At 40.1% G+C, this 22,727-nt stretch overlaps 1 protein-coding gene across 1 annotated transcript in view; it reads left to right on the top strand.

The window, feature by feature from the left end:
* Positions 1–22,105, top strand: part of RNF182 (ring finger protein 182) — a 54,734-nt gene extending 32,629 nt beyond the window's left edge. Inside the window, exon 2 of the mRNA XM_049716371.1 lies at positions 18,978–22,105. Within this exon, the coding sequence (XP_049572328.1) occupies positions 19,189–19,932 (744 nt within the window). The 5' untranslated portion in view covers positions 18,978–19,188 and the 3' untranslated portion in view covers positions 19,933–22,105. The remainder of the gene's footprint in view (positions 1–18,977) is intronic.
* The last annotated feature ends 622 nt before the right edge of the window (positions 22,106–22,727 follow it).

The raw sequence follows: 22,727 nt of genomic DNA, 5'->3' as shown, positions 1-22,727 counted from the left end.
TAGGTTTCAGTAGTTGCAGCACACAGGCTCAGTAGTTGTGGCACATGGGCTCAGTTGCCCCAAAGCACGTGGGATCTTCCCGGACCAGGGATTGAACCAGTGTCCCCTGCATTGGCAGGCGGATTCTTACCCACTGCGCCACCAGGGAAGTCCCGAAATTACTGATTTTTTACATATTTGATGTTTCAGTCCTGCTAGACTTAGGCCCTGTAGATGCACAGGAGAGCCTAGTGGCTAGTGTCTTAATAGTCACACTGCAGCCATGTGGCACTTCCTAGGCGTTTTTAGCTGTCCGGCAGAATGTCTTTGATGTACACTTGTCATACAATAAATCAGTGGTCTCCACCTGCAGCTGTAGAATCCATGATGCTCTAGTTTTCAGTTTTATTAGGTAAGAAAAACAATGTTTTTCAAATTCATTCAAATTCAGCAATTAGATTCCTTCTCGAAGTTTTACATGGTTTTTAATCTATATTAAAACACTTGTTTTTAATCATGACTGGGTCACTGCTATTAAAAGCAAAATTGACATTTAAATGTTCATAATGGAGTGTTATTTAGTTATCCTACAATCTGAAATTTGATTTAATACCCTTTGGTTTTTCATTAGTGCCTAGTGGGAAAAAAATGGACAGTTTTAAAGAGCTCAATTTTTTTTTTTTTTTTTTTTGCGGTACGCGGGCCTCTCACTGCTGTGGCCTCTCCCGTTGCGGAGCACAGGCTCCAGACGCGCAGGCTCAGCGGCCATGGCTCATGGGCCCAGCCGCTCCGCGGCATGTGGGATCTTCGTGGACCGGGGCACGAACCTGCATCGGCAGGCGGACTCTCAACCACTGCGCCACCAGGGAAGCCCCTTACATACTTTTATAGTTAAAGATTTCTTGGGGAGTTCAGATAATCAGATTCAATATTTCTTTACAGAAATGGTAGGGTGTTAGATTTATAATTTAAAAATCTGGATTAAAAATGTATAGTATTCAAGAATATTTACCAAGACAACGTGCTGACTTCACCACACTTAGAAGGGTGTGTTGTACCATCATCACACATTGGTAGAGATAGGAGGAGTCTTGGAGACAATGCAGTCTATTTATTTACGTGGCAAGTATTTAATGAGTATTTACTCTGTGCTGGCTTCTGCTGGGCGCTTGTGCTACAGTGGTAAACAGTGGATCGATGGCTCTTGTATTCTTAGAGTTGACGTTTTAGTTGTGGACATCAAGAGTAGACAAACGAATTTTTAGTCTAATTGGGCTTGTAGAGGTCTGTTGAAGAACGTAAACGGGGTGCTGTAATAGAAAATAAAGGGTAAGGAATTAAAAAAATAAGGTACAGGTTTTCCTTGCTATCTGAAGGTAGAGTGTTCCTATAAAACCTTTCGTTAAGCCGAAATGGTGTAAAGCGAAGAAGCAATGACCTTAGGACACATCTTGCTAACAGCTGCACAAAGTAAATTGAGGAAAAGTACAGATGCTCACAGACACAGTTCAAAGCTATGGCGGCTGGATGCTGAGATGTTGAGATGCTGAGCGCGGTCCCTAGGAAGGAGCTTGGTGGGGCCCCTCTTGCTGCTGGGGTGCGCGCTGCCTCTGTAACGGTTGCTGCAAAACCAATACCGAACACTGTTTTCGCTTGTCGCCTTTTTTCATAAAATTGAAAATCTTCCATAGATTTCTTTCGATTAGCAAAAACAGGTATTAAGGTAGGTCTTTTGTAAAAGGGAAGTGACATAAAGTGAACTTTCGAAAAGCGGGGGATACCTGTAATTAGGGAGGCCCTCTTTGAGGACTTTCTGTCGAAGTTGAGATCAATAAAAAGGAATGAGCTTGGCAAGGACATTTCATATCAGCCTAAAGCAGGATAGAGTTTGGACTGTTCCTGGAACTTAACAAAGGCAGATGTGACGGGAAGGCAATGTGGGCGGTGACTCAAGACGAGACTGGAGGGAAGGCAAGGGCCAGATTGTACCGTGAGCACCGTGCTGTATGGAGTCCGGATTCTACTGTCTGCGTAACAGAAAACTATTGAACGGTGGTGACTGTTTTGCTTAGTATATTAGGAAACATTTAGAGAAAATGTAAAAGCCTTAATGACAAAGTATATACCTCCTCAGCGTGATGTCTATATAAATATAATCTAATTCACATTTTTAGAAGCTTATATTCGGCTGCTGCAAAGAAAAGGGTTTGTACCAGGGCAAGAGAGAAGCAGGAAGATCAGTTAGGAGGCAGTATCGTAATGGAGAAGATCAAATGTTGGGTGACGCTGGAAGCTTGGAGAGACACTTTGGAGGTAGAATTGACTCATGCCGCCAATGGGCTGGATGTGAGGAGTGAGACACAGTGTGCAGTCAAACCTGACGCCTAGACTGTGGCCTGCAGAACAGAGAATCGGTGGTGCCATTTATTATGATGGGGTAACTGTGTTGGGTGAGGTTAGAAGTGAAGATCCAAACTTGTCTTAGATTTAACTTACGTTTGAAAGGTTGGTGAGAATATAAGGGCAGGGGTCCAGTAGGCGGTCTGGAACTCAGAGGAAAGGTATGAGCTGCAGACACAGAATCGGGGGAGCTGTCAGGTGGTATTTAAAGCTGTAGGAGCAGACGAGATGATCTGGGGGAAAGATTGCAAATAAGAAGAACAATGGCTCAAGGCCAGGTTCTTGGGGATTTGGTAGAAGAGGAGCTGTAGAGAACACGGAGAAAGAGTGGTCAGGAAGAGAGCTGGGAAAGCGTGGCATCCCGGCAGGGATGAGAAGAGAGGGTCTCAGGAGGAGGGGCGTGGGCGATATACCAGTAGGTATATCACCTCTGTCTTCCAGAAGAAAGGCAGTTATATTGGTTTGGAAGAAGAGGGAACATTTGAGTATGTGTGAGAGAGTGTGTGTGTGTGTGTGTGTGTGTGTGTGTGTGTGTGTGTGTGTGTGTGAGATTAGCTTCATTTAGTGAAACAATCATTAAAATAATTAACTTACTTCTACCTAAGTTTGAAATTGTAGAAATTGTGCAAAACACCTATGTTAGTTTCTTTGATCATTTGATTCTTTCTTGATATGATTAGAGAGTTTTATTAAATTTTGACCAAGGGAAATTGTGGGGAAAGGAATTAATAGCAAAGAGATTTGTCTAATGGGAAAGGGCTCAGTCACTTTTAATAATGTAATTTGCAACCTATATTCCTATTAACCTTTATCTTCTTATGTTATACCTTTGCGTCTTCCAAGTAAAGAGTAAGGTACCAAGCAAGCAACCTAAACTTATAAGACTTATACATTATCTGTTCGTGCCCCATATAGATAGAATAAAGAAGGAAAAAAAAACGAATGAAATTTCCTTTTCATCTTATCAGGTAGTGGAGATTATTAGGATCCTGTACACTTGGTAGCTTACGTCTTATTTGCTGTATGTTCTATCTATAGATAGAAAACCTGGGTACCTTTTGATACTGTGTTTGATGCATATCTTATATCTACTGCCAGTTTAGAATGCTGAAGTACTTAATGTCAATGGATACATTATTTCTAAATTTCTAATAGCATCCCTATAGTGCTAACTTATGTAAAATATTTCTACCCATATGATTCCATTGAGTCCTTACAACAACCTGTGAGGCAGATGTTCTCTGCTAGTCCAAGCTCATATATAACGTGTCAGTCCTGGAGTCAGGCCCCACATCTAGGTCTCCTGATTCCACTTCAGGCTGCCTGCAGGCGGTGGCCATGCTTCTGGCTGCACAGGTCCCGAGGCTGCAGGCGTGGCTATACGTAGGGTGAGGAGTACCTGCCTTTTCTCCCTCGTTGCTGGACATTCACTGGTTTAAAAGCGCTGGCAAATGATGCATTGTAAATCCCTTCTCCATCTGTTTCAATAGTGGCTTCTCAGCCAGAATTACAGCCTGGAGCTCTAGGTCATTAACTTGGCTGTATTCTAATAAACAGATTATGGTTCCCCATCAAATTAAAGTGCTTGGTCTTGGAGGAGGGGTAAGGTAAGAGTTTCAATCTCTGAGGGGAGGTTTCTGGAAGTGCTCAGAATGCTGCCAAGCAGCCATTAAGGGTTATTGGTGTTGGGGGTTAAATGCATTTAGAGTCAGCTGTTGATGCTTCAAGAACGAGCGCTCAGCAGCTGCGGAGCCTCTTCTTCCAGGGTTTTCTAAGCCAGAGCCTCTTATTATGACAAGAAGGATTTTTCTTAATGTAAAGGCATAGCAAAACCCCCAAATCTGAGCCTATCACGCTCTACAAAAGCTTAAATAGTGTTAATGTTCCCTAAGGGAGATCTGTAATAATTGGGACTGAGACCAGCTTATTATTGACGATCTGTAATCATTAACAGTAATGCGAGCCTTTTAAAGTCTAACTGGAAGCCAACTTGACAAATCTCTAGATGGAAAACCTGGACTTTCTTGAGGGTAGATGCCACATGTATGGTTTAATCTTAATTTGAGACTCAAATGCCATAAACACTAAGATCTGGAGTGTAGGGTTTTGTGAATGAGAGATTTGGCATTAGCGAGATAGCAAGTGTGTGTCATTTATCAGTAGCTGAGCTTAAAACCAATGTCCTGCGTCGATTATTCACAAAGAAGGATGGTGCTAGAAGTGTCAGAATCTCTCGTATGTTGGGGGTAGGGGAGAGCTATTAGTCAATTTAGGATGTCATAAAAACTGATGAACAAAACCCGACTATGTTTGAATAATGATGTTCCATTTTGCACAAAAAGAAATTAAAGATAGAAGCAAGTCTTCAGCACCATCTCTAGAAACAGGAACCATAGATAATGAAAATGACAGTTGCTTAATGTGTATCAGTTTTTTGGTTAGAGAGCCCTTTAAAAGGGATTGTCTCTCAAGTAGGGAGCAATGTTAATACTGTTGATTTTCTATAATGGGAGGAGGATCCAGGAAATGAGAATCAAAACTTGGCAGTGTTGCTGTTTCATAAGGGGGAAAATGTAACCTGTCTTGTTAACGACAAATTAAAATGGTTGATGAACTCCGTGAGCGTGATTCAGGCTAAATGAAAGCTGTATGAGAAATACTTGGAAGAAACTAAACTCACCCCGAGACGTATAAATATAATTCATGTGGACAGTGGGGTGAGACACAGGATAGAGCCCTGGACAGGCAAAAAACAGGATCACAGTGATGGCTTATTTTTTGAGCTCCCTTTGTCCTGACTTTTTATGTAATCTTGGAAAAAATGCTTACCTTTCATGGGCATTTACACATCTATTGAATGGGAATTATGGTGCCCTTCACTATTGTGAAGGCTATGCAATGTTTCTAAAATTTTTGAGCTTCTTAGAGAAACTCTCTGAATTAACAGAAGTCATTATAGTAAAAATTATAGAAGTTTATATACAGAAGAATATACAGGAACTTTATTTTGACCAAGAACTTTCTAACACAAACACAAATTTCCAGAACTACAGAGTTAGGCAGTTTCAAAGTGTGTAAGAAAATCTTCTAGGTGGGATGATAGCCGTGGATAAATGAAGAAAATTTCTTTGGGACAGAGATTAGCTTTGGATCAGCTTTGGATTAGCTCTGGAAAGGGATAGTTTAGCATGACGTGTTGGTCACCTGTTGTTACGAAACAAACCACCTTAAAGCTTAGTGGCTTGAAACAGCAGTCGTTTTGTTTGCTCATGATTCTGCGGGTCAGCATTTTCTACTGGGATGACTTTTTCACTGGTCTCTCTCTGGGTCACACCTACAAGTGGCTGCAGTCACTAGTGGTTCATCTGAGGCTGATTGGTCTATGATGGTGTCACTCACATGACTGGTGTTGGTCTGGCTTTTGTCTGGGCTCCCCCTGCCCCCAACCCCGCTTTCTGGTTTCTCATCTTCAGGGAGCCTAGCCTGGGCTTCTTCACATAGTGGCCCAAAGTTCCAAGAGGCCAGGAGCAGAAGCTGCAAGGCACCCTGAGGCCAGGGTTGAGAACTCTCACAAAGTCGCTTCAACTTTGTGAGTCAAAGCAAGTCACAAGGCCAGCCTCCATTTAAGGGATGGGGAAGCAGATTCATCCAGCCATTGATGGGCTGAATGGAAAGTCACATTGCAAAGGCTGTACAGGGCTGTGGAGAATGACCATAGCCATATTACTACCCCTACGCATGATGGGGGAAGGCCAAAGGGTGTTTAGATGAAATGGTCTACTAGTAAATTTAAGATTGAAATAGATGAGTTACATCATGAAAAGCTGGGGAAGGAAACCCCGAACAAAGACCCTGAATGGTCTAAGTTTTAAAAAGTAGATATGAGTGGGGTGTTTTTTTTTTTTTTTTTTTGCGGTACGTGGGCCTCTCATTGTTGTGGCCTCTCCCGTTGCGGAGCACAGGCTCCGGACGCACAGGCTCAGCGGCCATGGCTCACGGGCCCAGCCGCTCCGCGACATGTGGGATCTTCCCGGACCGGGGCACGAACCCGTGTCCCCTGCATCAGCAGGCAGACTCTCAACCACTGCACCACCAGGGAAGCCCTGAATGTTTTTGAAATAGAAAAATATGAAGAATCCTTATCTACTGGCTTTTTGGTATAAATGGTGTGTGCTAATGCAACTCTCTGAAATAAAATGTGGAACTTGAGAGGTAGGAGAGATATCCAAGGGGAAAGTAAAAGGATTCTTATACTCTCGGGTGTCATATTTATTGATTCTTGGGGTTAGACAGTTTGCTACAGAAGAATGAAAACAAACGAATGTGCAGAAGGGAGAATAAAAAAAAAAAGGTATGAACTTAGGGATTAAAAGAAATAAAGTTTGAACATATCTTTATGTAATAGTCACTAAACGTGATTAGGACTGACAGTGTTCTCCTCAAATTAAACTTTTATCACAAATTCCCACCTTTCCCATCTGGATAAATATTTGAAAAAAAAAAAATCCAGGGATTACAGTTGGCAAGGATTCTGGGAAGATAGCAAGATACAGTGGCTCCCTAACCAGCCAGTCTCAATTCTACTGTTTCTGGCTCTCCTGACCCAAACCGTTCCTGGCACCAAAAGAGCCCTGGGTTCAGGTGAAATCCTGAGCTCTGTGGAAGTTGGAGGTGAGGGGGGACAGGTGAGGGCCTTCTTCCTGGGCTGGGCTGGGCTGGCAGTGAAGATTGCCATCTGATGAGTCTTGGGGGAGGACCAGAATGCACTGGATGCTATAAAGAGCTTGACCTACAGAGGCTGGGGCTACTTCTGGGAGGAACATTGAAAATTGCCCTCATCCCACTGTATGTACGTGAGTGTCTTTGTGATGTGTATCCCACAAGAGACCTAGGAGAACGTGAACACTTGGGCTGAGTGAATCCTCCCTGTCTTGTAGGCTGGGAGGGTGTGAGGAAAATTTGCAAGAAACTTCCCTCCTGGTGACTTGGCAGGACCCTGGTGTCTGTCTGCTGTCGCTCTGTGAGGTGGCAGGAGTAGAGACTACCGCGCTCCCACCTTTCACGGAAGTGTAGTCACGTGGGTCCTCCAACAATCAGACCAGAACCCCAGTGATATAACAGAGAGACAGCTGGAGACAGACGCCGAGCAGACAAAAAATAGTAAGAGCACATAAGGAGATTTAAATGCAGCACAAGAAGACTTCTTAGAGATGAAGGGCATGCTTTTCCAATCAAACGTTTCAGTAAATGAATTGAAGGAGACGATGATCATTCCTGAGACCTGAATGAGGAGCCAGGTAGGTGAAGTGGAAGAATCTGAAAGCACGGAACAAAAATATAAAGGGATGGAAATCACAAGAGAAAATAGATCTAGGAAATATAACATATGACTAACAGGAGAGCCAGAAGGAGAAAAAGGACAGATGGAGGAAAGGCAATACTTAAATAAATATAAGAAACAAATTTTCTGAGCTTAACAATCAAGACTTCACTCTGTACATTCAAATCGCTCATCAAGTTCCAAGCCAGATTTACGAATTCTCTGTGTGTACTGGAAAAGTTCTTGAACTCTTAAGAATACAGAGCAAAATCTTAAAATCTTCCAGACAGAGAGAACAAATTACCCACCATTAAGGGGTATCAGACTAAGCAGCAGACTTCTTATCTGTGACATCTGAAGCTAGAGATAGTGGAGTAACTTCTGTAGAAAATGGAGACAAAAAGCCAGCAGCCTGAAAGTCACATGCATAGCCAGGCTGCCATCTCTCTGTCAGGATAAAAGGCATTTACTGTTACGCAGGAATTCAGAAATGTCATCACCCATTTTCTAACAAAAATACTCAAGGAAAGAGTATCAGACAAAAAGCATCCAAACAAAAAGTTAATCAGCAATACCTCAAGGTGAGCAGGGATAATAGCAGAGGAAATTTTTCTTTTCTTTTCTTTCCTTTTTTTTTTGAAAATTTCTAAATTAACCATTTAACTCAAGTGGGAAGGAAAGAATAAGTTCAAATATAATAATATTCACAAGTGTGAATGAACTGAATTTTCCCATTAAAAATTTGATACTGTTAGGCTAAGTTAAAAAGCAAAACCCGGGTATATGGTATTTTAAAGAAACATTTGAAACAAAGTGATACAAGTTGAAAAAAAAATGATGGACAGGGCTTCCCTGGTGGCGCAGTGGTTGGGAGTCCGCCTGCCGATGCAGGGGACACAGGTTCGTGCCCCGGTCCGGGAAGATCCCACATGTCGCGGAGCGGTTGGGCCCTTCAGCCATGGCCGCTGAGCCTGCGCGTCCGGAGCCTGTGCTCCGCAGCGGGAGAGGCCACAGCAGTGAGAGGCCCGCGTACCGCAAAAAAAAAAAAAAAAAAAAAAAAGATGGACAAAGATCTCAGGCCAATATAGAGTCAGAAGAACTGGCAATATGAGGTTTAGTATTTAAGTTATATTTAAGTTAAATGCACAAATAGGATAAGGAAAGAAATTATATAATGATTCTAAAGAAGCACAGTTTATTAAGAAGATAAATAAACATGTATGTATAAAATAACATAGCCACTAAATCTGTAAAGCAAAGTATTAGAAATGCAAATGCAGTTATGGTGAGACACTTTAATAAACCTCTCTCATTTGTCTCAACCCGTCTTAACTTTGTGCAGACCCCTAAGATGGAGAAATTTTTTTTTTTTTTTTTTTTTTTTTTGCGGTACGCGGGCCTCTCACTGTCGTGGCCTCTCCCGTTGCGGAGCACAGGCTCCTGACGCGCAGGCTCAGCGGCCATGGCTCACGGGCCCAGCCGCTCTGCGGCATGTGGGATCTTCCCAGACCGGGGCACGAAGCGTGTCCCCAGCATCGGCAGGCGGACTCTCAACCACTGCGCCACCAGGGAAGCCCAAGATGGAGAAATTGAATAAATAAAAAAAGTTAGATTTAACGGATATGCTAGAACCTTACATCCCTCGAATACAGAATATTCTGTTCTGGATTACTTACAAAACTTGATTGTATACTTGACCACAAAGAAGACCTTAACAAAGGCAAAGGAAAAGAGATTTTTATAGCTCTTGTTCTCTGATCATAATCCAGTAAGATTAGAAATAAAAGAGAAGGTAATAAAAAAGAAACTATTTACTTGGCAATTTAAAATCACTCTTTATAACATTTGTATCAAAGGAGGAGACAAAAGTCACTTTACAAGATATATAGAAATCAATAAAAGGAGCATGATTCATTCCAAAAGCTATAGAGTAGAATGAAAGCTGTAGCCAGTGGAAATTTTACAGCCTTTGAATGTGTTCCTTATTTACGAATAAGGACAAAGTGTATCTCATCATGAAATGAGAAAAAAGAATGACAAAACAAACTAAAATAAATTAGAAAGAGGTAATACTAAAGATAAAAGCTGAAGTTAATGAAATAAAAAATAATAGAAAGGATAAATACATTAATAATAGCTGGTTCTTTGAAGCAATAAAGTAGATATAAAGATTATGTGTCTGATTAGGAAATTAATAAAGAATAAAATATTTACAAGACAAAATGAGAAAAAGGACATAATCAGAGCTATAGGAGCAATTCAAAGAAGATAACAATGATAACTGCATTCAACTCTATGGCAATGAATTTGAAAAATCAGAAAAAATGGATTATTTCCTTGCCAAATATAAATGTCTAAATTTGACTCAGGAAAAAGTGGAAAATTTGAATAAGACAGTACCATAAAAGAGATTGGAAAAGTGATTAAAGATCTTCCATTTAAAAAGGCAAGGGGATCATATGAAGTTACAGCTGAGTTTTATGTAACCTTTAAAAAACAAATAATTTTATCATTATTTGGACTGTTCAAGAAGATGATGAAAAGCCCCTAATTCATTTGTAAAATAAGAATACATTTAATTACAAAACCTGATAGAGTACAAAACTACTAGTCTGGAGACCAATTTAATGTTGAATACGGGTGTAAAATTCTAAATAAAAGATTAGCAGATAGAACACATCAGCGTATTTGAGGACCCAACTATGTATGACTAGGTAGGGTTTATTCCAAGAACACGAGTGGAAATTTTTCAGTGAAATCCCTCCCATGATCAAATTAGGGCTAGAAAACCACATGGTCACATCAATAGATGCTGAAAAAGTATCTAATAAAATGTATAGACACATCTAATAAAAAGTATAAATTAAGAATGGAAACTACATTAATATAATAGGCCATTTACCAAAACCAACAGTATCATCCTAAACAGCAAAACACACAAAAATTTACAGTTAGTATTAGGAACTAAACTAAACTTATTCATTTAACGAATGTTTTTTCAGCCCTTACTTTGGGCCAGGGTATTGGTCTGTGTTCTCAGGAATGAGTAAAGAAGAGAAAAGGCTGTGACTCATGGAGCTTACATTCTTGTGGGAATTATTAACCTTGTCTTAGAGTTTCTGGTAAGTTTGTTAAAACAAGAAAAATGAAATAACTGGAATAAATACTGGAAAAGACAAGCTAAAACTATCTTTTTTTCCCCTAATGATATGATTGTATACCTTGTAAATCCAAGACACTCCAAGTAAATCCTGTAAGAATGAATAAGAGAATTTGGTAAGTGGCTGGATTAAAAATAAATAAAATCAAAAGCCTCCTTCTTGCCCCATAATAGCAACAGGCCCTTAGAAATGAAGAGTAGGGACAAATTAGAATAGTGACAAAACCTTAAAAATACTGAAGAATAAGTTTAAAAGAAAGGCATGAAACATGGAGAAAATGAAAATGTCTTATTGAAGAACAAAGATCAAGATTGTGAACAAATTAGAGACTTACCATGTTCTTGGATTGGAAGTCTTAATATTGAAGTATACATTTGATGTGATTCCAATCCCAACAGTTTTGTTTTTCAATTTGATAAAATGACCTGGAGGTTTATAACAGAAGGTTAAGTGCTACCAGTAGCCAAGAATATAATTCCTCCATTGCCTCCCTCCACACCACTGGCATGTAAGCTCAGGAGGGACGGGAATTTGCTCACTATTGAATCTTCAGCACCTATAACTGTGTCTGGAACATAGGAGACACTTAATAAATAGTTGAATGAATTAATAAAAAAACTCCCTAAAGGAGACATAACTTACCAGGTATCAAAATATACTAAAAAGCCATGGTATTCAAATTCTTATGGTCGAGACAGATGGCTAGACAAATAGATCAATGGAATACAATAGAAAATCAGAAACAGATCTTGGAATGCATGAGAATTTAATATATGACAAAGACTGAATTTTAGTTAATCCGGAAATGGTGGATTATTTAACAAATGGAATTGACACTGATGGCTATTGACCTGGAAGAAAAGAAAATTAGAATCCTACCTTACACCATATATAAAAATAAAAAATAAAAGTAAGGCACGAAAAATTTTGTAAGAAAATAACTACATGTACAATATTAGGAACTGCATATACGATATTAATATTAACTATGATCAGAGACTCAGAAGGTGCAAGAGAAAAGATAAATATATGACTGTTCAAAAAGTCAAATATTTTGCTTTTCAAAGGATATTAAGCAAAGCCAGTCAATTTGGGGAAGTGTTTGTAATACAGAGGATATAGAATTTAATACCTGTAAAAGCAAGAGCATTTATAAGTTGAAAGGACCAACAACCCAATAGAAAAATAAGTAAAAAATATGAAGACATATGAGCAAATACAGAGGCGGCCAACAAATGAGAAAACAGTCAAACTCAAATAATGATACATCACCCCTCAGATTGGCAAAAATTATAAAGCTCAATAACATCTGTTGCTGTTAGAGGAAAAGACACTCATATTACTGAGTTGAAGTACATGTTACAGTCTTTTGGGGAAGCAATCTGGCAACATGTGTTAGGAGTAATATCTGTTTGACCCAAGAATTCCACTCCTTGTTCTCTTAAAAAAAATAAAACACCTGTATGCACGGATGTGTATCACAAGATTGTATTCTGCAGTAATGTTAGTGTCGGGGAAAAAAATGGAGTTACATGAATGCTTACCAGGGGAGGAATTGGTGAGCTATATTACATACGTTCAAATGGTGAAATGTTATACAGCTGATAAAAAAGGAATTCGGGGCTGTACTGGTTGAATTGAGAGATTTTCTGAACGATTATTGAGTGGGAAAAAGGAGATGCAGAAAACTGGGTATAGTAGTTAGAAAAAAACAATGGAAAAAATGTGCTTATGGTGTCTTTACAATTATATGTACATGGATAAATATATGCATGTGGAAATATATATGGAAGAAAACACAGCAGGTAGTTAATATGGGTTACTGGGGGCAAGGGTGTGGCATTCAGGCTGATGTGAGTGGAGGGAAGTGAGGAGGAGAAGTTAACCAAATAAAACACACACACACAGACCGCTAATAAAGAAACAATATGTATGATGACATTTATATGTTTATGTATATAAATTTGTGTGTATATGTGTGCAGGCATGCATGTATGCACACACGTGCAAATGAAAATTTAAAAGTAAAGAAGTCCTGTTTGCTTTGGGTTGTTTTATGCCATTATTTATTTATAATTTCTGCAGTACTAAGCAGGAGCCTAGCTCTGAAAGCACAGTAAATTCTCAAAGTCAAATGCAGCATGGTAATTGTATCCTGGCTCTCTGTGTTGTGAGTAGCAGAAATCCAACCAAAAACACTAGCGTGAACAAAAACGGGGATTTATTGGCTTATGGGAGCCTCACACACGATTAGGTCCAGAGGCTCAGTTCAGCTCTCATCAAAGGTCTTTTGCCTTTGTCTGTATCTCTGCCTCCTGCCTTCCTTGACTCCTCTTTTTGTTTTTGGCTTTATTCTCTCTTAGTCTCCCTCTTGATGGCATGACAGTTCCCTAATACATCCTTTTCTGGTCTATTTTCCTTCCCCTGGCCCCTGGCATGTTTCTTCTTCCTCCAACCTTCAAATTTAAAAAGTCCTAGGAAGGAGCTTTGACAGGGCTGGTTTGAGCCGCATGCCCATCCGGACTGGTCCTTGTGAGCAGGGGGTTAGTGGAGTCCTGCGATGAGCCAGCTGGGTCACAGATCCACAGCGTGGGAAAGAAGGGAGGCACTGCGATTAGTACACCAACCCAACCACAGCCACAGAATTTGAGTGAGGGGAAGACTTCCCCAAAGAAGCCATGGCAGTTGGGAAGGAAGCAGTGTGGTCTAAAGGAGAAAAGAAGATCCTAGGTAGGCAGACAACAGATATCCACTGGAGGGACTCTGCTTCGAAATACAAGCCAAGTTTGCATCTTCAATATCAAAGGAACTGAGTAGTGGAGAAAGTGGATTTGAGTCAAATACTAAGTAGGGCAATGAAAATAGTCATTTGCCCAAAAGCTCAAATTGATTTATAAGAATTATAGTAGGTCATTATCTCCTTGTATATTCTTACCCCAGATGATTTATAAAAGGCTTAAGTGATTAATGAGAAATGTCAGCTTCAGATATTTGAATAGGTGTTCTTCTAGGAGAAGAAAATCTTTTGCATTTGTCTTTTCCCCCAGCTTTAGGGAGATGTCGTTGATGTACAACATTATGTAAGTTTAAAGTTCACAATGTGGTGATTTGATACGCGTATATATTGCAAAATGATTACCACAGTAAGGTTAGGTACCACGTCCCTCACCTCACATAATTACATGTATTTATTTTTAAGGCAGTTTTAGTATGCCAGATTCTTCTCTCTCCTGTGCCTGGTGAGACATACTTTTAGCAGTTGTTCCCATCAAGTAGTGCTCCAGATTTGCTCACCTTAAAGATTCCATCCTCTTTAATATTGATTTATAGTGATGCTTGGATATTTAGGTGATAAATGAATGACTGACATTTCAATTTTGTGAAAAAAATGAATGAATTTACAGATCACAGAGGAAAAAATAAGTTGATCTGAAATATCCATGGACAGAAAAATCTGGGCTATCAAAGTAGCTAATGTATTTAGCCGTTGATTTTTTTTCTTTTTTTAACTTTTTACTGTAAAGATGACACCAGTACAGAAAAATGTCCCGCCTGATGGTGTAGCACGACATGGACATTCACAAGGTTCCACCAACAGGTCAAGAGATGGAACCTCGTCAGCCTCTTAACAGCCCCCCTCCTCCTCCCCCCACCGCAAAGGCATCTGCTGTCCTGACTTTTATGCTAATCACAACCTGGTTTCTCGTCTTAGTTCTACCACCTAAACTTGCATCCCTACCACAGCTTAGTTTTGCCTATTTTTTGAGCTTTCTGGAGATGGAATCATATAGTATGTGCTCTTTGCGGTCTGGCTTCTTCTTTCATTCAACATTTGAATTGTTGCCCACAATTATGGAGTGAACGCAGGGTGGGAACGGGCTGGAATGCCCGTCTTGTAGAGGATCAAATTAACGCCTCCACTGATCGTAACCCTATAAAGTTACAGATTATTATCCAAGTTCTTTGGGGGACCTTAGAATCATAATGAGATACATGAAGTATTTAAGAACTCTAGCGGTTGGTACCCCATCCTCCCAAGAGGAGCAATCACTGTGCTGTTTATGCCATTCTAGAAAGAAACACTTGTGCTGGTCCCATTTCCAGGGATGCTACCAGAGCTCAAGGCTTTCAGCCAGTCCTGCCCAGAAGTGCCACTTGCAGAGGCAGGAGTTGATGAAGTATTTCAAGCTGATGGAGTGGGTTTGCTAGAAAACTCAGAATTAAAGTAGGTATCTTTTAAATTGGATGTTTGAACATTTAGTATTTTCTTTACATGTTACCAAGAAGCCCCCATATGAATTTTTATAAATATGAACATTATGATCATAACACTGTATCTTAACATATTCAAAGGTATGAAGAGTGTTTCTGTGAAAAAAGAAAGCTTTATTTAAAATAAAGTTATTCTCTTAGACAGCTCAATACTGCTTAAGCGAATAACTTGTTCCCAGAATTAGGAACTAAAAATGGTGGTGGGCCTAACATAGAACATTCTTACTCCTCTTCTAATGGTAAGAAGCTTGGTACAGAAAGTATTAATGTAACCAGCTGATTGTCAAATGCTGACAGTGTAATGTATTCTCACATATGCATACGCCTTTTAAAAATTTTTTATTTTTCCCCAGTTTTATTGAGATCTAATTGACATACGGTACTGTAAGTTTAAGGTATACAGCATAATAATTTGACTTACATATATTGTGAAATGATCGCCACAATAAGTTTAGTTATCCATCATCTCATATAGATACAGAAAAAAAGAAAAAGAAAATGTTTCTTCCCTTTGATGAGAACTCCTAAGATTTACTCTCTTAACTTTCAAGTATACTACATACAGCATTGTCGAAACTACAGTCGTCATGTTGTGCATTACATTCCTAGTACTTATTTATCTTATAGCTGGAAGTTTGTACCTTTTGACTGCCTTTGTACCAGTCCCCCTTCCCCCACCCCACCTATGGGTAACCACAAATCTAAAGTGACCTCTTTTTCTATGAGTCTTTCTTTTAAAGTTTCCACATGTTAAGTGGGATCATACAGTACTTATCTTTCTCTGTCTGAGTTATTTCACTTAGCATAATGCCTTCACAGTCCATCAATGTTGTTGTAGATGGCAAGATTTCGTTTTTTATGGCAGAATAATATTCCATCACATATATATGAAGAAGGTGGTATATACACATATACTTCTTTATTCATGTTTAACACTTAGATTGTTTCCACGTCTTGGCTATTGTAAGTAGTAAATAACGCTGCTATGAACATGGGGGTGCAGATATCTCTTCGACATAGTGTTTTTGTTTCCTGCGGATACATTCCCAGAAGTGGAATTGCTGGATCACATGGTAGTTCTATTTTTAATTTTTTGCAGAAACTCCCACACTGTTTTGCATAGTGGATGCACCCAGTTACATTCCCACTGACAGTGTGCAAGGGTTCCCTTTTCTCCACACCCTCTCCAGCATTTGTTATCTCTTGTCTTTTTGGTCATAGCCATTCTAACAGGTGTGGAGGTGATATCTTATTGTGGTTTTGATTTGCATTTCTCTGATGATTAGTGATGTTCTGCACCTTTTCATGTACTTGTTGGCCATTCATATATCTTCTTCGGAAGAATGTCCATTCCTGTGCTCTGTCCATTTTTAAATTAGAGTATTTGGTTTTTTGCTATTGAGTTGTACGAGTTCTTTATATATTTTGGATATTAACCGCTTATCAGATATGTGGTTTGAAAATATTTTTTTCCCATCCCATAGGTTATCTTGTCATTTTGTCGATGGTTCCCTTTGCTGTGCAGAGCTTTTTAGTTTGATGTCGTCCCACTTGTTTATTTTTGATTTTGTTGCTTGTGCTTTAGGTGTCATATTCAAAATGAAGTCGTTGCTGAGACTCATGTCAAGGAGCTTTGTCCCTATATTTTCTTCTAGGAGTTTTATGGTTTCCAGTCTTAAACATTGAAGTCTTTAATACATTTCGAGTTAATTTTTGTGACTGATGTAAGGTAGGGGTCTGGTTTCATTACACATAAGCCTTTTGTGGGTGTTTCTAGATGTGTGCTCTGGCTCTCTGTGCCTGTAGATGTCATTGTGCTTACTTATCCTCACTGAGTGTTTTACTCTCTCTTTTCCTGATGTCTTTATGTATACGCTTGCATCCTGTTTCCTCCTTATTCACACAGCTTCACGCCCATCAGTCCTTTTGACAGTAATGGAGGCAGTTACTGCTATGAGTTCTACTGTTACCATCAGCTCCAGCAAGGCTGGGTGGGACGGTAGCTGCAGAGAGAGTACAACGTGTTCTCTTGGGATGGGCGTTGGGTCTGTGTGTGGCTACCAAGAGAGCTGATGGAATGGGAGCCGTCCAGAAATTGGATCACTAGTGACCTGCCCAGGACTAGGGACCATCCTCTGCAGGCAGCTATAGGACTGGCAGTGGTGACAGGGATAGAGCTCCTTCTTGTCCCTTGACTGTCGTCCTGGAGATGTTCATCCCCCAAGAGAATAAAAAGCCAGCTTTGTAGAACTGTGGCAAGATAAAGTCACATTTTGCAAGGACTTGGGCACGTGGAAGGGAAAGGGATAGAAGAGCTGATGTTTGTGTCTATATATTCTTTTTTGCATGTAAGTGTGGATACAGAGAAATTAGCTTATGGTAGCAATTTTGAAATACATGCCTTCATATACAGTCACTCTATTAAAAAAAACTCTACCTACATTCTTTTGGCTGATGCCAGAGATTCTATTTATTGATTGACTTCCTTTTCCCACCAAGAGTATCTTGCCACGCTAACCATTATACTATCCATTCTTATATGATATGAAGTCAATTTAAAAATTAACTAAGTCATAATGAAAAAGGAAGATAATATGTATTCACAAACCAATTATACATGATTTCGAAAATCATCCAAGTTTCCCTACCCACTGCCTCTTCTCTTTAAGGCAGTAGGAGCCATAACAAACTTAAAATTCTAGCAGAGTTGCAGTCTCCCTCTCAGCACTGTTATGACAGCCTTCTGCTGTTATTGCTTGGGGGTCTGCTCAGAAATTCAATTACATTTTGATATTTTTCCAAGCAAAACATAATTTAAGACAAATGTACTACCGCCCCAATCACATATATTAAAGCAAAATAAAAATTATTTAGAGATTTCCCATATTGCTGCTCCCTTCCATTAGTGCTAATAATTGAGAACAGACTGTGTACGTGAGTGAAATCAGCTTTCAGCCATTTGTCCAGAGCCAGTAGTAATAGCAACGAGGGGTCAACATTAAGGACTGTTGATTGTATCAGGCTTTCTGTAGGCAAGTGGGTGAAGTTTGAGTACTTCTTGATAGCCAGGCATGCACGATTCTTCCTATTTGGAGACATAACTGCACATGTGCTCTGTTTACTTCTTTGTCTTGGGAATTAGACTTGACTTGGTTATAATGCTTATGTCAGGTGTCATATGCTTCACTCTTCCTTGAGTGTACGTATGTATACAACCATGGTTTGCAAGACTAGTATTGAAACAAAAAGTTTGAAATTGATTAGTCAGATAAGGAAGGCATTTATAACAGATTTCTTTACACTGGGAAGGTGAGAACCGTCTGCTGTATTTAAATGCGCTCTCATCTTTATAAAGCACTTTCTGAAAACACATTTTAAATCTTTATCCTTAAGATTTCCCTTCTTTTGTGTGTTCCTAAGCACTATTGAGGGTATTTAGACAATTGGAGCTTATACCAATGATCCGCTGAATGAGTGAGTCTATATTGAATGGAGTTTAATTGCAAACATCTATTTCTGGTAAGTGTCCCATTCAATCTTCATAGAGGCCAGCATTTGTTACAAGTTTCAGAGAGAAAAATCTCTATATCGAGCCATTCCCACAGTGCTCTGGAGTGTACTTCACACCACTACGATTCTTAATTCCTTCTTTACTATCATATTTGTGGACTGAAAAAGCTAAGCATGGAGATAACACTTTCCTATCCTGGAGGCAGAAATGTGTGAAAAGATGAAGGGGATTTAACCTTTCAAGTCTACCGCTTCTAATCGTTGAAGCTCAGAAAATTCCATAAAGCACTTTTCAGTGAACTGTTCACAATATTAGAATTTCTTTTCCTTTGCAGACCCTTCATGTGGCCTTTGTAAATATGCGTTTGAGACACAGAGAGATAAGTAGCAGCTGAAAAAAATGCCTGGAAGATTTCTGTCCCTCCTCTTCCTGCCCATTTGCATCTCTGCCTGATTCGAATGATGTGATATTCGGAGAGACAGCTTCATCGAAGTCGTCCTTCAAGGAGACCCATCTGGCCCAAGACTGGACGTACAGAATTCAGGATGGCCAGTCAGCCGCCAGAGGATGCCACTGAGTCTCAGGTCTCGGACGAGCTGGAGTGTAAGATCTGTTACAACCGGTACAACCTGAGACAGAGGAAACCCAAAGTGCTGGAGTGCTGTCACAGGGTGTGTGCCAAATGCCTCTACAAGATCATAGACTTCGGGGACTCCCCGCGCGGCGTCATCGTCTGCCCTTTCTGCAGGTTCGAGACATGCCTGCCGGATGACGAAGTCGGCAGCCTGCCCGATGACAGCAACATCCTCGTGAACTTGACTTGTGGTGGCAAAGGCAAAAAGTGCCTGCCCGAGAACCCCACGGAGCTGCTGCTGACCCCCAAGCGGCTGGCCTCGCTGGTCAGCCCTTCCCACGCGTCCTCCAACTGCCTGGTCATCACGATCATGGAGGTGCAGAGGGAGAGCTCACCGTCGCTCAGCTCCACGCCCGTGGTCGAGTTCTACAGGCCCTCCAGCTTCGACTCCGCGACCACCATGTCGCACAACTGGACCGTGTGGAACTGCACGTCCCTGCTCTTTCAGACGTCCATCCGGGTGTTGGTATGGTTGCTAGGTTTGCTGTACTTCAGCTCCTTGCCCTTGGGCATCTACTTACTAGTATCCAAGAAGGTCACCCTCGGGGTGGTCTTCGTCAGCCTCGTCCCTTCCAGCCTCGTCATCCTGATGGTATATGGCTTCTGCCAGTGCGTCTGTCACGAATTCCTAGACTGTTTGGCACCGTCCTCTTAACCGAGACGCACGCTCAGAATTTGACACACGTTGCCACGTTTCAAGTGAGGTCATTTAGCCCATCTTTTCTCGCGCATTCTCTGTGATCGGTGCCCATGGCGTGAACAAAGCCACTGGGCACATATTCGTGGTCCGTTTTCCATCAAAATGTTGACTCAGTTGGTTCCCCTGTGTGCTGGAAGTAAAAATGTTCGTTGCTGCTTATGTGTTAGCAAAAAAGAAAAAGGGATCAGCTAAGCCTTCCTAGAGCCCTTCTGAGTCTTCCCAGAGAAAGGGCAGGTTCCGCTCAGAGCTGCTAGACAGACGCCAGGGCCAGGCGTGTTATGCTGCCGTAGGGGTCTTTGTGGACAGTTAGGCATGAACTGATTCCTCTTCTCATAATCTTAGCCGGGGATGGAGGGTGTCCAAGAGGAGAGCAGCCCCGAGACACGCCTGTTTGCTCAGTGCTCAGCCCCTGCCCCTGTCCCATTGTTGGCGCTTCTGTGGGTCCTCTTCAGCCCGGATGCTGGTTCCCTCTGCGCATGCTCCTTGCCAAGAGGACCCTCGCCTCTTGTGTGGTTTCAGTTATGTACCTGTTTTGCCGCATCACTAAAGAGAATTAAAAACATTGAGGAATTTGCATCAGAGTAAACTTCAAGGCGGAATGTGGCCGCTTGTTTTTGAGACACGCACTTTCCTCCACGTTTATTTTCCACTCTCCAGCCTTCTCTGAAATTCTCTCAGAGCAGTTATCGTTCAGAGATCTGATTTGAGCTTTTCCTTAAAGCATTTTCGTTTAGTTTCTTTCTTTTTTTTTTAAACCACGTTGTTCAGTCAGCCCCATTCCTTATCCTGAGTGAGGTTCCGTTCAAGTTAGTTGCCATAACCTTATGTGGATTTTGTTTTTTTCCCATTGTATTTTAAATTCTATTACGGACTCAACTTAATCCCATAACAATTTGGGGTAAATTGCGGCAGTGGAAACCCAGAAACAATTCAGGAGCTGTTCAAGCTCATGGTTTGATGTGCTGAGAACCTAAGTATTTTGCTGTGCTTTACTGAGCTGTACCAAAATACTATGGTTTAGGCTTATGTGCCAGACTGTGTTGCAGTAGGCCAGGGAGAAGGATGGGCAAGAAACATCATGCCAAGTTGATACCCTGAATCGAAAAGATCCTTCAAGGAGGTAAGATGGAGGGGCAGAGTGCAATGTGACTATTGCCATCCCTGTTAAGTCCCTTTTAGAATGGATTCAAGTTCTTATGCAGTCGATTTCAAATAAAAGCATAAGCTATGTGACTTGAGTTAATGAACTTCTTTTCATGATGTAGGGGAAGTTGAATGTATATATTTATGAGAAGAAATCGGTTAGCAGATTTTAGGTTTGAGGGAATAGAATGCCCACAGAAAGTAGGCCAAAAAAAAAAAAAAAAAAAAAGCTTTTTAGTCTAAAACTCATTACTGATGATAAACATTTAAATATTTATAACTCTTAGAAAGGGGCATTACTAAGACTACTTTAACTTGTTTGTGATGAAACATTTGTTGCTTGAAATACAGTGAACCAGTTCCAATCTCTTTATTCAGTAAAAAAAAATGACACTTATTTCTAGAATAGTAGTTTGACTTTAATTCTGTAACTATTAACTTTGAGAATATGTGTGCCCAGGCTAGGTATGACAGGAAAGTATATGTGGGATGTGGCCCAATGAATTTAAGCCCCAGTACAGCTAAATACACTTATAATTTCACGAAATCTAGTTTAGATAGCATTGTGAATGCAATTTCCAAATATCCATTTGTACTTAGAGTAAATATAATGTTTAGGAGATGTTTTGTGGTCCGGATTTATATATTTATAAGGTTTTTTAAAAATGTTCATGTTGCCTGAAATGTAACATCAAATAAATTGGTGACTTATCATAGGATGAGGTTTCTAGAAAGCTCTGGACATGGGTACTATGCATTTTGCTTCTTTGTATAATGTCTGCAGTGCTAAATTTGTGTCTCTCTTTGTATTGTGATAGTCTTTTTTTTTTTTTTTTAGTTGCCAGTAAGTTAATTCGGTGTTAAAGAGTTTTAAATGTATGACAACAAAAAACTCTTCGTGCTGTTGAATGAAAAAAGGACAGTGCTTCAGTCTTATTTATTGTGGTGATGTTTTGTTTGTCCATTAAATTGTTATTATTTCCAAGCTAGAAGTTTGATTTCTCTGACTGATGGTTGAAATTCAATTTTATTTTGGACTTCTTTTAACATTAGATAACTGCAAACGTGAGCTTTCAAAAACACTGGTTAAGCTAATCCCTTTGTCATATGAAGATTCCAGAAGTTTCTGACAAAGCTGATTTTCTCCATCCTACTTCTAAAAGGCCTTCATACCTTTTTTTTTAAAGAAAAAAAGGAAAAAATAGGAGAGATGAAATAAAAACATTGTCTTTATAATAAAACTTTTTGCTTTTAATTTGTTTGATTTGTTTTCCAGATTTTGCCGAGCTACTCAGCAAAATAGAAGCCAATTTAGTTAGCAATTCACTAATCTTGTGTGATCTGGGCAAGTTTAAAAAAATTACCTGATAATTAAACATGACCAGTGTTAGGCAAAGTAGAAATAATTTGGGACTATGTAGCAGTTTTATGCTTATGATAATTAGTGAATTGGCACCATATGTTAATTGAGAGTAATGGTTTCATTCACTCCTGAAATCTACATAAATGAGGAAAGACCTGTTAAGGAAAACAGTTACCTGTGCTAGTCATAACCTAAGGTGTGAACTCATGCTTCTCTGCTGAGAGACCCTCAAGTGATGTGCATT

Source organism: Orcinus orca, chromosome 10, assembly GCF_937001465.1.
Source record: "Orcinus orca chromosome 10, mOrcOrc1.1, whole genome shotgun sequence".
Taxonomy (NCBI): Eukaryota; Metazoa; Chordata; class Mammalia; order Artiodactyla; family Delphinidae; genus Orcinus; species Orcinus orca.
Note: the sequence above shows the minus strand (reverse complement) of the source record. Positions and strands in the feature narration are given on the sequence as shown.